The sequence below is a fragment of the Euprymna scolopes genome, chromosome 5 (assembly GCF_053919585.1).
Source record: "Euprymna scolopes isolate OS-2025 chromosome 5, ASM5391958v1, whole genome shotgun sequence".
NCBI classification, from domain to species: domain Eukaryota; kingdom Metazoa; phylum Mollusca; class Cephalopoda; order Sepiida; family Sepiolidae; genus Euprymna; species Euprymna scolopes.
In genome coordinates this window covers 966,210-982,062 of record NC_136486.1, presented here as the reverse complement: position 1 = coordinate 982,062, position 15,853 = coordinate 966,210, and the positions used below count along the sequence as shown (strand labels likewise).

The 15,853-nt window shown below is 37.9% G+C and overlaps 1 protein-coding gene across 1 annotated transcript in view; it reads left to right on the top strand.

The window, feature by feature from the left end:
- Positions 1-15,515, top strand: part of LOC145276674 (uncharacterized) — a 61,451-nt gene extending 45,936 nt beyond the window's left edge. Inside the window, exon 2 of the mRNA XM_080127856.1 lies at positions 14,794-15,515. Within this exon, the coding sequence (XP_079983982.1) occupies positions 14,852-15,196 (345 nt within the window). The 5' untranslated portion in view covers positions 14,794-14,851 and the 3' untranslated portion in view covers positions 15,197-15,515. The remainder of the gene's footprint in view (positions 1-14,793) is intronic.
- Positions 15,516-15,853: the final 338 nt, after the last annotated feature.

The following is a 15,853-nucleotide window of genomic DNA, read 5'->3' as shown; positions in this document are numbered from 1 at the left end:
AACATGATTAAGCCTTTTAATGGCGACGGTGATGTGGTGGCGTGGCTTAAAAAAGTGGACCTTGTAGCAAGGATTCAGAAGCTGGATTATGTGGCCGCAGTAATACCACTGTTTCTAGAAGGGGACGCACTGGCCCTCTATTTGGAGCTCAGCGAGCGGGAACAGGGTGACGCAGATGCCATCAAGGATCGACTGATCGAAGCTTTTGCAGAGGGGCCTTTCGAGGCCTTTAATAAGTTGAAAGAGAAGCGGTGGACTGGTGAATCTGTTGATGTCTACGCGAATGAGATAAGGAGGTTGGTTGAGTTGTCGGGCATCAGGGGACATGCCACCAGTCACGTAGTCAAGATGACTTTTGTTACCGGGTTCCCTGAAGAGATATCGAAAAGGTTGCAGCAGGTACCGGGAGTGGAGATGCTGGATGTGAGTGAGCTGCTTAAAACTGCAAAAATCTTGGTGAGCACCCAGCCCACGGAACCTGGAGGAACGACAGCAACGGTACAGCAGGATTTGGGCAGGAATCTGCCGAACCCGGGGATCGCATGCTTCGAATGCGGGGGACCACACATGAGAAGAGACTGCAGGAAGTTCTTGCAACGGACAGTGTGTTACAAATGCAATCGAAGAGGCCATTTAGCGGTAAAATGCACAAGTTCGGGAAACTGGCGAGGGGAGGCCGACGCACCAGCGGCCGCCCCGATTCGAGAATAGAGGCGCACCCGCAGCAGATGCCCAAACAGAAGATTATGGTGGAAGGATGGGAAGTTATGGCCCTGATTGACACTGGCTGCACCACTACCACGGTGCACACTACCCTGGTCGGAAGATGGAAAGGGAAGGGTGAAGTAGTGGCATTCGATGGGTCACAAGTGAAGTGTCGAGGGAGGAAGACCATCACTATTGATATTGCTGAACGTCGGATGAGGGTCCATGCAATTGTCACTGATCGCCTGGTGCCTGGCGTCCAAGCCATCATTGGAATGGATGTTATATGCCACCTTGGAGGTGTTACCATCACATGTGACAACGTGAGGTTCGGACTAGCTGAGTGTGCGGTGACAGAGAACGCCCCCAGAGGGATCAACAAGGCCGGGGAGGAAAGAAAATTGTCGACCAAAGATCAGGATTTCCGAGCCGAATTCGACGGAGAGCGGTGGACGGTGAAGTGGGCATGGAAACATCAAGCGCCATCGCTGACAAACAAGGTTGCGTGCTACACAAATTCGCTTAGAGGAGGGGCGAGAAAGGAGTTGGAGCAGGAAGTCGACCGATGGATTGAGGAGGGGATACTGATGCCTTGGACGGATGATGTGGAGTCGGGCATTTTGCCGATGATGGCCGTTCTGCAACCGACTAAAGGGAAAGTAAGACCGGTCCTGGATTTCCAAGAGCTGAACGGCCATGTTAAGTGCCATATGGGAGGCGACACCGTAGATGTGTGCAGTGAGACCATTAGGGAATGGAGGCAGATGAATGGCGCATCTACGTTGGTAGATCTAAAATCTGCCTATTTGCAACTCCATGTTGCCAAGAAGCTCTGGAAATATCAGTTAGTCAAGTACAAAGGCAAAACCTACTGCTTTACGCGAGTGGGGTTCGGGTTAAATTCGGCACCCAAGATTATGTCAACTATCCTCAGGAAGATTCTGGAGACAATGGGAAAGGGAGATGGGGTAGTGAGCTCATACATAGACGACATTCTGGTGAATGAGACTGTGGTAACTGCCAAGGAGGTGGTGGCTCATTTGAAGAGGTTCGGGTTGGTCGCCAAAGAGCCGGAAAAATTAGACGGAGGAGCTGCTTTGGGCCTAAAACTGAAACGAGGTGCGTCAGGCGGCCTAGAGTTTCGCAGGGGAAACAGGATCCCACAACTGAAGCAGGAGATCAACAGACGTGAACTTTTTTCCATATGCGGAAAGTTGATCGGACATTACCCCATTGCTAGCTGGCTTAGACCAGCATGCAGCTACATAAAGCGACATGCCGAAGGACGAGGATGGAATGATAAGGTGGGAGAAAGAACGGTCGCCATGATGGAAGAGCTCCTGAAAGAAGCAGAATGGCAAGACCCAGTCCGGGGAACCTGGAACATATTGCGAATATTGGATGGAGTCGTGTGGTGCGATGCGAGCAGCATTGCAACAGGGGTCGTTTTGGAAATTGGAGGAGTAGTTGCAGAAGATGTAGCCTGGTTGAGGAAAAAGAATGATGTCAGCCACATCAATGTGGCGGAATTAGACGCGATAATAAAAGGAGTCAATCTGGCCTTGAAATGGGGACTACGTGACATCTGCATTAAAACAGACTCTGCCACTGTGTTTGCTTGGCTAAAGTCTCTCATTTCAAGTGAAAAAAGGATAATAACGAAAGGGGCTGCGGAGATGTTAGTGAAGCGCAGGCTTAGGGTGCTGGCTGAGCTGATGCAAGAGTTTTGTTTGAAGCTTCGCGTAGACATGGTGGCTTCTGAAAAGAACCGAGCAGATGCTCTCACGAGAGTGAAGAAGAGTTGGCTGTTGCCAAAGAAAGATGTTGTTGCTGCATCGGATCTAGATGATGTTGGCGTGCGAGAACTGCACAATTTGCACCATATGGCGGTAGAGAGGACTTGGTACTTAGTGAAAAAAGTCGACCCGAGGTTCACTAAGGAGCAAGTGAGGCAAGTGGTCAGGACATACGACAGATGTCAGTCGATTGATCCTGCTCCAAGCACGCGTGAAGCTGGCCAATTGGAGGTGAGTGGGACCTGGGAGAGACTGGCATGCGATGTCACCCATTACAGGGGTGGACTTTACCTGACCATGATTGACTGTGGGCCCGGGCGATTTGCCCTATGGAAGAAGCTACGTGGAGTAACAGGCAATGAAATAGCGGCAATCCTTGATGAGGTGTTTTTGGAGCGAGGCCCCATGGAAGAGTTGTTAACCGACAACGGGACTGCATTCAAGTCAGTAGCAGTGACAGAAGTACTGAAGAAATGGAAGATCCAACAATTTTTCAGAGCTGCCTACAGACCTAGTGGCAACGGGATTGTGGAGAGAAACCACCGCACCATAAAAGCAGTTGCGGGAAGAGGAGGCACCTCACCTGAGCAAGCCGTCTTCTGGTATAACATGTCGCCTGAACTGGGACAAGTACCAGAGACGGTCCCGCAACTGTCAATGTTTGCATATTCCTGGAGACATCGCAGGGTGGAGCCGGCAAGCCGAGAAGTAGAGGCCACAGGGACAATTAAACTCGGGGACGAGGTATGGGTGAAGCCACCGGGGACGCGCTGCACCACACAATGGAGTAGAGGTCGCGTGACTGGGAGGAACACTAGTAACAACATTGTGGTGGGAGGAGTCCCGAGGCACATTCTTGACGTTAGACCAGTTGAGGGTGAAGCAGTGGAGGGGAGTGTGCAGCCACAGGAGGAGGACGAGACACCTCAGAGGCCAAGTAGAGAGAGGCGACCGCCACAGTGGATGAGAGACTATGAAATGTGATCTTGAGATCAGGGAGGCATGAGGTTAGAAGCAAGAAAGAGAAGTCTTACCGTGGGTGCTCAGCGAGTGAGTTCAGGCAAAGAAAAGGAAGAACAAACATGGCGGCCAGCATTTTTATTTCATCCGTTCTCGCATAATCTCGTGTGTGCGTGAAGATGGAAACTATAAAACGATGTTCATTTCTCGGTGCTGGGAGATGATTCGCGGTCAGCCAGGAGAGAAGGCAACGAGAGTAGAGACAGATGTGTGTAGCGATAATCTTTCTTTAACATTCCGTTTGTGTATTTGAGGTGAACCCCACCCCCCATTTTATTTCACCTTCATATAATTATATATGAATTTATCAATTTCAAACATTGATAAAATAAACGTAGTTACAAAATTTCTCAAAAGTGCTCAGTGCTTATACAAAGAAAAACAAATATAATTTTCGATGTAAATAATTCCTTCAGGATTGTAAAATCAAGTACATATTCGGTTTTAAATGGACAAGCAACTCATATGTGTGACACAAACACACACTACATGGTACACATAAACTTCATATCTTCTACACAATCACGCCCATGCAACAGATACACGAATCAATAGAAGCCATTGTCTCAGTCATGAAGGACTTCTCCACTAACCAAGAACACAAAAGTGAAGTGCAGCAGCTGTGAATTAATATTCAATCATTATAAATTCAAAATTGATGCAGTCCCATCAGGGTGTGGAGGAAAAACAACTCAGTATTTAGCAAAAACAAAATATATTGAACAGCAAAGCAAATATATCAAATGAAAAATGTAGGTAAATGTCAGTCTGTCTGTCATCGGTGCAAGACTTTTGCATCATCTGTGTTCTAACACCAACAGAATATTTTACCAGTCTTTATAATAAGTAGGTTTTATTATTATCTGTAGCTGGACACACAACCCCCTTTCACAAACCTTAACTCTGCAGGGTTCATCACAATAAAGTCTGGAGACTTTGGGACGATGAACTACCTAGATCATATCCCTAATCCTTTACAATCAAATTTCAGTTTTGTGTGTCTTTAGTAATATCACACATTAGTTTCTGAATTCCAATTTCTTACACAAGTTCACTTAATTTGGTTGAAGCTTTTATCATTGGACCAATTTTGTGGTTGTTAATCCTACTTGCGGCTTGGGTTGAGATTTGGTTTTGCCTTTTGTTTGAACTCAACCTTAAATTCAACCGATTTTGTTTGTGTTAAAAAATAACTTCATTTTCATGTGTCCCTATTTGTAATGCTCTTATTTTCCTGCTCACTTTTTAATTGTTGCTGCATTATTTCTTGATGTCTTTGTGCATAAAAGGTTTGAAAGTCTTTTTTGATTTGTCATTGTTTTTAAAGAGTTGGAATGTGATTTACAACTTATTTTCCTTCTGTGAGCAATTCTATATTCTTCAATAATTTTGGAGTTTTGATCGATACTTAGAAATCTTGATCAGCTAAAATCTGTAACATTATAGTTACTTCTCCTTCCCACTTGACTAGCATTATACATCTCATTTTTTCATCTTTCATGGATACCAGCTCTTTCATAAATATTAAACATTTAAACTTATCCACACTAAGTTCAGAAATTTTGAAGTTGTCAGTGTTTATTCACAATTAAAGCATGTCAAGTAGATTGGGCTGACCATCGTCTGATGGGGTGAGGGTACCAGATTGACAGTTCCTGGCTGCTGTTCCCGACTGGTAGTACAGGAACCCTAACTCTTTTGTAGCGCTTAGAGTGGCTGCTCCATCAACAGGTGAATAATATTGGGATGTTTGTAGTGCCATGTCGCACATGGAAAGGGACCCTGCACTCATCCCTGGTAGGCTTTCCTGAGGCCACAGTTCTAGTAGAAGGAAGGTCAGCTGATGGTATATTTGTGTTGCATGCCTGATATTCTCCATAACCACTTGTTCAGCCCCCCTTACCTAAACTGAAACTCTTAAAAAAATGACAGTACAATCTAAAATTACGCTTAAACAGGACAAAACTCACACAAAATCAAATTGCCTCCTCCCTTGAGGCTTGCATTTACGAACATCCCTAGACTTAGAACTAATTGAAATGATGTTGAAGCATTTCTCCTAACAAACACCCCGGATATCTTTGCACTAAATGAGACTAACCTACACTCCTCCATCCCGTCTAACTACTTTAACATGCCCGGATATCTCTCACTCTGCCATAAGGACTCTGCCAGACATATGCACGGGCTTAGAGTCTATATTCGAAACACCCTCCCCTTGACTAGAGAAACAAAACTAGAATCGGACGATCAAGCCTTTATGTGCACTCCCTCCACCCAAGACTGTACCTTAATAAACAAAGTCTCTGACAGCATAGATACAGTACGTTCCCTTAACACTAGCACACAAATGCATGTATTTGGAGACTTCAATGTCCACCACAACAACTGGCTTGGATTTTCTACTTACACAGGCGCAGCTAGTAGCACAACACATAGCTTTTCTATAACTCATTCCCTATCACAGATGGTTACGTTTCCAACCCGTTTTCTTGACCAGCAAGAACAACACGCATCACTTTTAGATCTGTTTCTGACCAGAGTTCCTGATGATTGTGTTACGAATGCCACCAGCCTACTTGGGAATGCTGATCATGTAGTGATAATAGTGAAATCGTCCTAAACTCTAGAGACAAAATGGAAGAGCCATTGCTAAAAAAACGAGATATTATAAAAAGGCTGACTGGGAAGCAATCAAGGATCTCATCAGGGACGCCCCATCGCGAAATACCTTTTGACTTCCTTCTGAACAGTATGCAAATGAGATCACTGAATGGTTCAAAACAGCAATTGAAGCACATGTTCCCATGCAGAAATTTTATAGCAAGCCCCACTCTCCCCAATGGTTTACTTCAACATGTGCATCTGCCATTGCACAAAGGCAGCATGCATACCGCAGATTTAACCAACATAAATCCAGTTCAAACAGACAGAAGTATATAGAAGCCAGAAGTAACTGTAAGAAAGAAATAGCGACAGCTAAGAGAGAATTTACTAGAAACCACCAAAAAAATGCATTGAAGCACAGAAATTAGGAACCCGCGACTTCTGGAAAATCCATATCAGTGTAGTAAATAATGGGCAATCAACAATTCCCCCGCTACCCAAAAATCATGAGGTTATTTGCTCAGCAACCGAGAAGGCTAACATGCTTGCCAGTCGTTTTCCCTCCAACTTTACACGGGGCCCTGCTAACCACCCTTTCCAGGACTTTCCTTTGCGGACAGGTGCCACACTAAACGATCTGAAAATCACCCCTTCTCATGTGCTTGCTATCATAAAAAATCTTGACACTTCAAAAGCATGTGGACTTGATCTCATCCCGGCTGTGCTATTAAAAAAGTGCTCCACCGAAGTAGCTCCAATCCTCTCCAAACTTTACAACAAATGCCTTAATGAATCTTGCTTTCCTGCCTGCTGGAAAACTGCTTCTGTGGTACCAGTATTCAAGAATTCTGGCGAAAGAACTGACCCAGTACATTACCGTCTCATTAGCCTCCTCCCACTTTTTGCCAAAATATTTGAGTCCATAATTAACCAAGCTCTAGTCCATCACCTTACAAATGCTAAACTTCTGACCGACCAATAATATGGATTTAGGCAAGCTTGTTCCACGGCAGACATCCTAACTGTAATCTCTGAGCGTATATACCATTCACTTGACAAAGCAGGGGAGGGTAAAGTGGTATCTCTAGATATATCTAAGGCTTTTGACAGGGTATGGCATGAAGGTCTTCTCAGGAAAATCAAATCATACGGTATCACTGGAAGAATGCTTAACATAATTAAATCCTTCTTAGATAAGAGAAAAATCCAGGTTGTCCTTGATGGTCGTACATCTAAACAATATATAAATGTGGGAGTGCCTCAGGGGTCTATCTTTGGACCTCTATTATTCCTACTATTCATAAATGACCTCCCTGACAAAACTGTGAGATACTTATATATGCTGATGATACCACGCTCTATAACAGACACAACAGGAAAAGAACACATATCTAAAATAAAATGGCAGAAACACTAGAGGATGACCTCCAATCTGTTGTGGAATGGGGACAAAAATGAATGATCACATTCAATGCTGCCAAGACTAAACTTGTTTCTTTCAATAACTACAAGAAACTTTCTCTACTACCAATAGCAATGGCCAAAGACTCTTTATCTGAAAGTACATCTTTTAAACTCCTCGGCCTAACGTTCACAAGAAACATGAGTTGGAATAGATACACTGAGAGCATTGCCAAGACCGCTGCAAAAAGGTAGTTTCTCTCTACCGTGCTAGAAAGCCACTAATATCCGAAAGTATACCATACCTCTATAAGGCCACCATTCGCCCATGTATGAAGTATTGTTGTCATATTTGAGCTGGTGCATCTGCTACTAGTCTCTCACTCCTAGACAAGGTTCAAAAGAGAGTCGCCAACCTGATAGGTCTGGAACTGTCATCCAAGCTTCAACCTCTGTTCCAAAGACGAAATGTAGCATCCCTCTGCCTGTTCTACAAGTACTTTAACGGTGAATGCTCTGACGAACTGCAAGCACTTGTACCCCCTCTACATAAATACCCCCAACAAACCTTACAAGCAGTACAATCCCACCCCTTCACAGTAGATATCCCTAGATGTCAGAGAGCCTTCTACTCCAGTAGTTTCTTCCCCAGAACCACTAGACTTTGGAATTCCCTTCTGGGTTCCTGCTTCCCTAACTGTATTGACACGCAAAAGTTCAAGTGTAATATGAACCGGCGTCTTGCTGCCCAACTCCCCACATAGTACCCCTGTAGCTTGTGTTCCTAATAGTAGCCCTCTACATCAAAGTGGCAATGTGCCTTGTTTGGGGTGAAAATGTAATAAAAAAAATAAATGTCTTCATTGTCTTTAAGTTCAGACATTTTCACCTTTTGTGGAACAGGGAGGCAAAATAACTATTAAAAGTTTAACAGTTTCAGAAAAAGTTGCAGTGTGGTTTTAGAGTAGAATATAATCCACAATCTTGTTATTCGATGCTCTCTTCTAGTTTTTGGAGTAGTATGTGAATTTTATAGACTCTGTTCATTTTACATAGATTCCCATACCTTCTGAAATATGAAGTGAAGATTTTCTCCTCGCCTGGGAAATAAGTGAAAATGGCAATTTCACTCCAAATAGAATTTTGTAATTTAACTCCTATTCAACACTATAATAATTTTACAAACTTTTGCAGTTGTGCAGTAATCGTTTTATTCATTTGTAGTTGTTGCAGTAGCGTTTCATCATTTTTCTCTTGTTCCAGTAGACGGTTCTGGAATTTTACTTCGTTTTTTAGCTGCATGATTAATTTGATATTTTACCAAATCTAGCATATTAGACTTGAGCTTGCCTATGTTAAGAAAGTGTCTTTATATGTACGGCTTTATAAATTCCAATCTTATGCTGCTAACATTAGAAAGCAAGCAAAGAAAAAATTTACATTTTAGTATGTTTTTCGTGTAAACATTTTTGAATCTGGATTTTAGTCAGCAATATAAAATAAAAGATTATAATTTTGATGGAAATATTTTTTATTTTGATCAGGGAACAAGAACGAGTATTCCTTTCTTGTTAAACGTTAACATAATGGTGCAATAAAATGAAATTACTGACTTTTTCTTGGAGAAAAAAATAGAATTCATTTTATCCAAGAAAAAAGGAAGAACTACAGAACTTAATAATTTTTATTTTTAAATCCATTCATAAAGTCTTATTTTTAAGCACTTGAGAAAATTTTGTCATTGTTTACGTAAGTTTTTTTTATCAAGTTTTTAATCTCTGTTGCCCATGCTGTGGCGTCATTTATAAGATGCTAGGGTAAAAAATATCCTGAAGTATTCTCCATACCAGTAGAATAGGTAACATAAGTTCCGAGTTCCTTTATAATCCTGCGCCACCAATTTTGTAGGTGACAAAGATTTCAGTTTCTTCATTTTCGTTGTCGCCAGTGATGTGGTTGACAAAGTTTCAAGACTCTTAATTTTTTTCATCTCTAATGTTGAGGTAATAAAAGTTCGAATTTCTTAATTTCCATAGTTGCCAGTGTGTATTCCCATGTTCAGAAGAAAGATAGAACTCGGTGTTAATTGGAAACAAAAGATATTGAGCAGAAAAGCAAATACAGTTGGGGAAGCAGGAACCGGAAGGGAATTCCAAAGTCTAGTGGTTCTAGGGAAGAAACTACTGGAGTAGAAGGCTCTCTTACATCTAGGGATATATGCAAGCTCGACTATTATAGATGCAAGATGGACATAACATGTCTGTAATGCTAAGAGAAATATTATCCCAGTCTTCATAAGTGGAAGAGTTCATTTCTTAGCATTACAAGCGTATGCCGTATTTTTGTGGACATCGGGCATATTACATATCTAATGCGCTTCAACAAGTCATATTTTTTTTATTTGTGGGACAATTTGTAAAAGAATTACATTGGTGTTAATTTTTTTTATGCTCCAAATTAAAAATTAAAAACGGTCAAAAATGACGACAGCAAAAAGGGAAACTGTTTTTTTAATGTTTACATTTCATACGTTACGTTTGGATACACATGCCTGAGGTCAAATTTGATTGAATATGGCTGAAATTTTACAAGCTATATAAAAATAGAAGTCCACCTCTACTGGAATTTGATTTATATTTTTATGACCACAGGAAGCAAAGTTACAGCCAAGCAAAGTTGACAAAAAATATTTCAAAATTGATGATATAAATCGGCATATATCATCCATTTTCATATAGATAATAGTTTCAGAATAATTTTCATGTACAATATGTAAATATTTTATAATTATTAGTTGTGCGAAAATTACTTTAAAATGTTATCTTTTATAGAAATTCAAATCCGCTTACTGGAAAAATGGCTCACTAAGTGCTAAAGTCAGTGCAGTAATGAGTTTCATTTGTATTTTCTTAAAAATAGAAAACTGTTTTTCTGCATTCGTTTTACTAGAGTACTCATGTTTTATTCTGAGTTTGTCAATTTAAAAAAATTATTTTCGAGTTTTTCAAATTTTATTTCGAAACAATACTGAGCCAAAACTATTTTTTAATGCTTTTAGTAGATATGTTTCTGTTATCATGATATTTATAACTTCTTACTTGTACTTAAGGTAGAATTGCGTTTTTATGGTAAAAAAAAACAAATATATAACAAATAAAAAGTACTTGTGCTACCATGCTGAAATAATAGCATTATTATTTAGAAACCCATTCTTAACATGGGGAGGGAAGGGTGTTTTGTTAACTATTCTGTACTTTCACCTAACAATTTAATAAAAAGATATCATGAAACTTTAATTAGAAAATACTATTTGAAAAATAGCACGGTAATACAAGTGCATAAACACCCTAATAAATGTTACCAAAGGCAAAATAAGTTACTCTTCTACTTAGTTGGATAAGTTTTTAGTAAATTGTTTGTTTATTTCGAAAAGTAAGTAGTGTTGAGCGTTACACAAGCACAAGAAAATAGCCAAATCAGGTCTTTGAAATCTCGATAATTACTTAAAAATATACAAAATACTGTTAGAAATGCAACCTCTTGATTGTGTGAGTTTCTAATAGTATTTTGTATAATTTTTTTATTTTTAACTCATTGTCGAGACTATGTTTTGGAATCTGTAAACAAACAAGCTTTTTTAACTGAAAATATCTAAATAATAATGATAATGATAATAATAACAATAATAAAAACAATAACAACAATACTAACCGTTTCTTCACCTTTTTACATTTTTTGTATCAGAAAACTTTATGATATGAAAAAATATATAGATAACATCGTTTTCGTTGAAATATCTTATTTATAAAATAAAAATAAAATATGTAATTGTACTTTTTTATTTAGATAAATTTTCAAAAACAGTATCTCCGTGCGGTAAAATAACAGACGAGAAATCACAAAAAGTGTGGGGGGGGGGGAACAATTCAAACTCATTACAATGAAATTCTCTATCGAACCAACTAATTTTTAGGTATCATGGAAATAAATGCATAAAAAACATGTCAAGGCTTAGCGTTTAAAAATAATGTCGATCCTTGACAAGTGTCCATTTTAGCTGTTTTTAAAATACCTTTTAATAAGAAAATATTCACTTTCAAAATATAAAAATTAGGTGGTTTGATAAAGAATTTCATTGCGATGCATTTTTTATATACGGAGTGTTGATTTTTTGTTTATGTCACTTCTATTCTGTTGTTTTAATGAAAATTCACCTATGTGAACAAAGAAATAAAACGGTAAATTTTTACCTTGTTCCCACCTTAACATTTTTCTTTAAAATAACTACCTTTGAAAGGTTTTTGCTATGCTGAAAACGAATATCATATTGAAATTTTCCGCAAATAAGTAGTTTTCCGGATATTAAGCAATGTCGTTTGTTATATTATTGCTGGTGATCATCTTGGTATGTACGTTTGCGCATAGTTTCTCGGGGGGGTTGTGTTTGTATGCTCACTCATACCAAGATGGCCACCAGCGATAACATAAGAAATGACATTGCTTATTTCGTTTTCAGCATACACGGAAACCTTTGTTACGGTGGAAAAAGGTAAAATTTTACCATTTTTTTTCTTTGTTTACATAGTTGAATTCTCAGTAAAACAGCAGAATAGAAATGACGAAAATTACCATCAACTGGTGAATATATAGTTGTTGCTTATCAGTATACTTGCTATCCTCGTATTGTGGAAGCTACCCTTGATAATTCGTGTAGAGTACAATTTATGACTGCATCTCAGAAAATAGGGGCATATAGAGAGTGTCAGATAGAGAGGATTTACAAAATGTAAATTAGGAGTTTATTTTGAAAATTGGTCCCAAAATGCATAAATTTTGGTCGACTATGAGAATTTCCATCTTTTACAGAAATGAAAAATCTATATGAAAAATTTTCTTCGGTTTATTTCTGAGAATGAGTTAGATCTACTCATTTTTTTCTTTTTTTGAGGGGAATAGTAAATACCGGCCATGAATGCTCTTGAGGCATTCAATGGCTACACTGCAGATTAAGCTCTCCTTTGGTGGGGAGGCAAGTAAATACCTACTCTCAATAAATCTATATTTAAATATCACCATAATACTTAGTTTTGTTCATGAATAAACATCCACTGTATGATACTATGCGCCAGTTTTTAAAAAAATTGAAATTGTACATCTTAATTTACAATTCATGGCTTATGGTAGAGATACATATATTTGACTGCATAATCAGAAAGAGCACAAAATTTTAAATAAAAGTATCGTTTTATGAAAAATAAATAAATGGTAGCGAAATTACCGAATTTTTTTAAATGCTGAGGTCCGTAATTTAGCCGACTTTGTCTACAGAAAAATGTCCATGAAAAAGCATAGATTTTGGCACTTAAAATTCTCATAACTTTTGAACTACTGATGGTATTTGCAAAATTTAAACGGTTTTAAGCATCTTTTACATAGCTCTTTTCATGAAAGTTGATAAAATAATTATTTAAAAAGAAAAAAATCAACTTGTAATGCTACTAAATGCTACTTCTCAACTCGGGCTGCTTTTATGAAACTTATCTTCCCCATTTGCATGTGTGTGTTGAGATTTGCATAATTCAAACGGTTTTAAGCATCTTTTACACAGCTGTTTTCATGCAAGTTCATAAAATAACAATTACCTAAAAAGAAAAAATCAACTTGTAATGCTACATAAATATGTGATGCAGAAAATGTTTACATTTTAGCAGACAGCATCTAAAACAATAAACGTCTGGTTTTATATGGAATCAGTTAACTGGCAGAATGTCATTTAATATTCATTTTTAATATCAAAATTTGTAGTCTGAAAAAATAATATTTAAATTATTTCATAAAATTACTGTTTATTCCAGTAAATACACATTTTTGCTTTCTAAAACTAAGCTTTTTTTAAATCTTAATTAAATCCTAAAATTTATCAGAAACTTATTTTCTGTGTAAACTTTTTGTATGTACATAAATTATAAGTCACATTTTTATTTAATATAAACAGATTATAAAACATGCCGTGCACAAAGAAATTTAATTACCTCTTAATTAATAATTGTTTCAGTTACTTTATTTAGAAATTATATTTTTTTCTGACAAAAGAAACGAGTAATGCTAAGATTTTTATCAGCAACATGCGAACAAATTACTGCATCATTGGCCTTCCGTAGAAAGAATTATTCACATTCGATTTCTAAATATGTTGTTTAATTATTCACTATTCAAAAATGGCATTGATTTAACAAAAATTAATTATTAACAGTAAGATTGTCTGTTTTTTCATACGTTGTGTGGCAATCTTCCACATTTTTGTCAAAAATTTCGAAAAATTAAATCATTAAAAAAAATAAATAATTTCGGAAATCGTTTGAAATTACACAGTCAAAAACTGTCAAATGTACATAATAAATAATTTTGAAAATTTCATAAAACTTAAATAATTTTAATATATTTTTCAACTCCATGTTTTTTTTGAAAAATCAATAAAAATCGTATAAATCAGCAACGTTTGTGACCCAAAATTAAAATATTTTGTTTCATCATTCCAGTATATTTTAATAAGAAAAATAAGATGTGAATTGCACATCCATCAGATTGCATTAGGGAAGTATAAGAATTTTTGTATATTATTTTATTTCAGTTTTTATATCAGCCTTTTTTAAATAAGTTTGTAAAAAAATTAAAATTTTAAAACTTTTTCATTGTTTACATTGTAATTGTTTCCAATCAATTTTATTTTACAAGGTTTTACTGTTATTATTTGCTATGGGAATAAAAAATTCCGCCTTTTATATAGCCACACATACCCTTAAGTAATACCCCTAAACCCTTTTCCATAATAAATGAAACTGTTAAAAATTAAATAAAAAAACATTTTGCACCATCTTAAAAGACCATTGCCATTATAAAAAGAAATCCTTTTGTTTTTAATAAACTACAAATTAATAACACGTTTTTCTACATTCGAATTATATTATTTATTCTATCTTTAACATTTTTGGTTCTTCCGAAATCACAAAAGTTACACTAAAATGAACACACTTTTTAGTTCAATGTAAATTTTAGATTAGATTATTTTTTAGGGAGTTTTAATTGGAGATTCACACACTAGTCTGGCATGTAGGATGGAGGAATCAAAATATTTACCGGATTGAAACAAAAACAGACTATTTGCAGAAGTTATACACGGTGGAAAGATAAAATTGTTGCCCTATAAAAGATGACATGATTCCATTTCCGTTTGATGAAACCCATTTTTCTTATTTTGTTGCAGACGACCTACTAGTTGGCTAGTTGTGTACAAATCCTAAGAGCCATAAGAGCCTTCTATCATGGCTGAAAATGACATCATGTTTAATGAGCGAAATCAGAGATGCACAACTGTACAAATCATGCTCTCTAACGATCAAAGTTATAACAACAGGACCATTGCCAGCACCCTCAAAATGCATCATTTGATTGTCACTAATAACAGGGGCGTGCCCAGGGTGATGAAAACAAAGTTTCTGCCCACAGTTATGGCCTTTGGTGTGGTTTCAAGTGAGGGCCACATCATACCACCTTACATCTTTGAAGTCGGCTGGAAAGTCAACATCAAAATCTACCTGGATGTGCTGAAGAGTATGGTGATTCCCTGGTATGATCAGGTTGTTGCTGGCAGTCCCAGAGTGTGGTAGCAGGACTCGCTGCCTGCCCATGTCCAAAGAGACCCAGGCTTGGCTTCAGGAATACTATGACTTTGTAACCTTCTCTCACTGGCCTCCTACTCCTCCGACCTGAACCTACTGGACTACTTCATTTGGTCATTCATCAAGTACATCACCAACATGACCTCTCACAACACCAAAGCCAGCCTGATTGCCGCCATCTGCTGATTATTCGCTGACCACCCACTGCGGCTTGTCGAAAAGGCATATTCCCAGTTCCATACCCATATTGAAGTTGTGATTGAGGCTAAAGACGGTTACATTGAATAGATGTCAGCTCTACTACATAATAAAGTTACCCGAATTGATTTTTTCAATAAAACTTTTGATATAAAGCTGTAGTGTTGTTTTCTTTAGGGTGACACTTTTATCGTTCAACCCTATAGTGATAGAGACGGTATAAAATATGAACGGTGTTGCGCAGGTCAAAGAAGATACACTGAGTCAGTGAATGCAATTAGCTAAGAAAAACTTCCTCAGACACATTTTATATGTAATTCTTTTATATATAAATAAATATTTAGTGAGAAGTGGAGCGACTGATAGAGGGAAACTTAGGAAGGCATGGGTCTCGTAGTTAATTGCGCACTAAAGCTATTAAGAAAAATTAAAATCTATTTTTGTCAA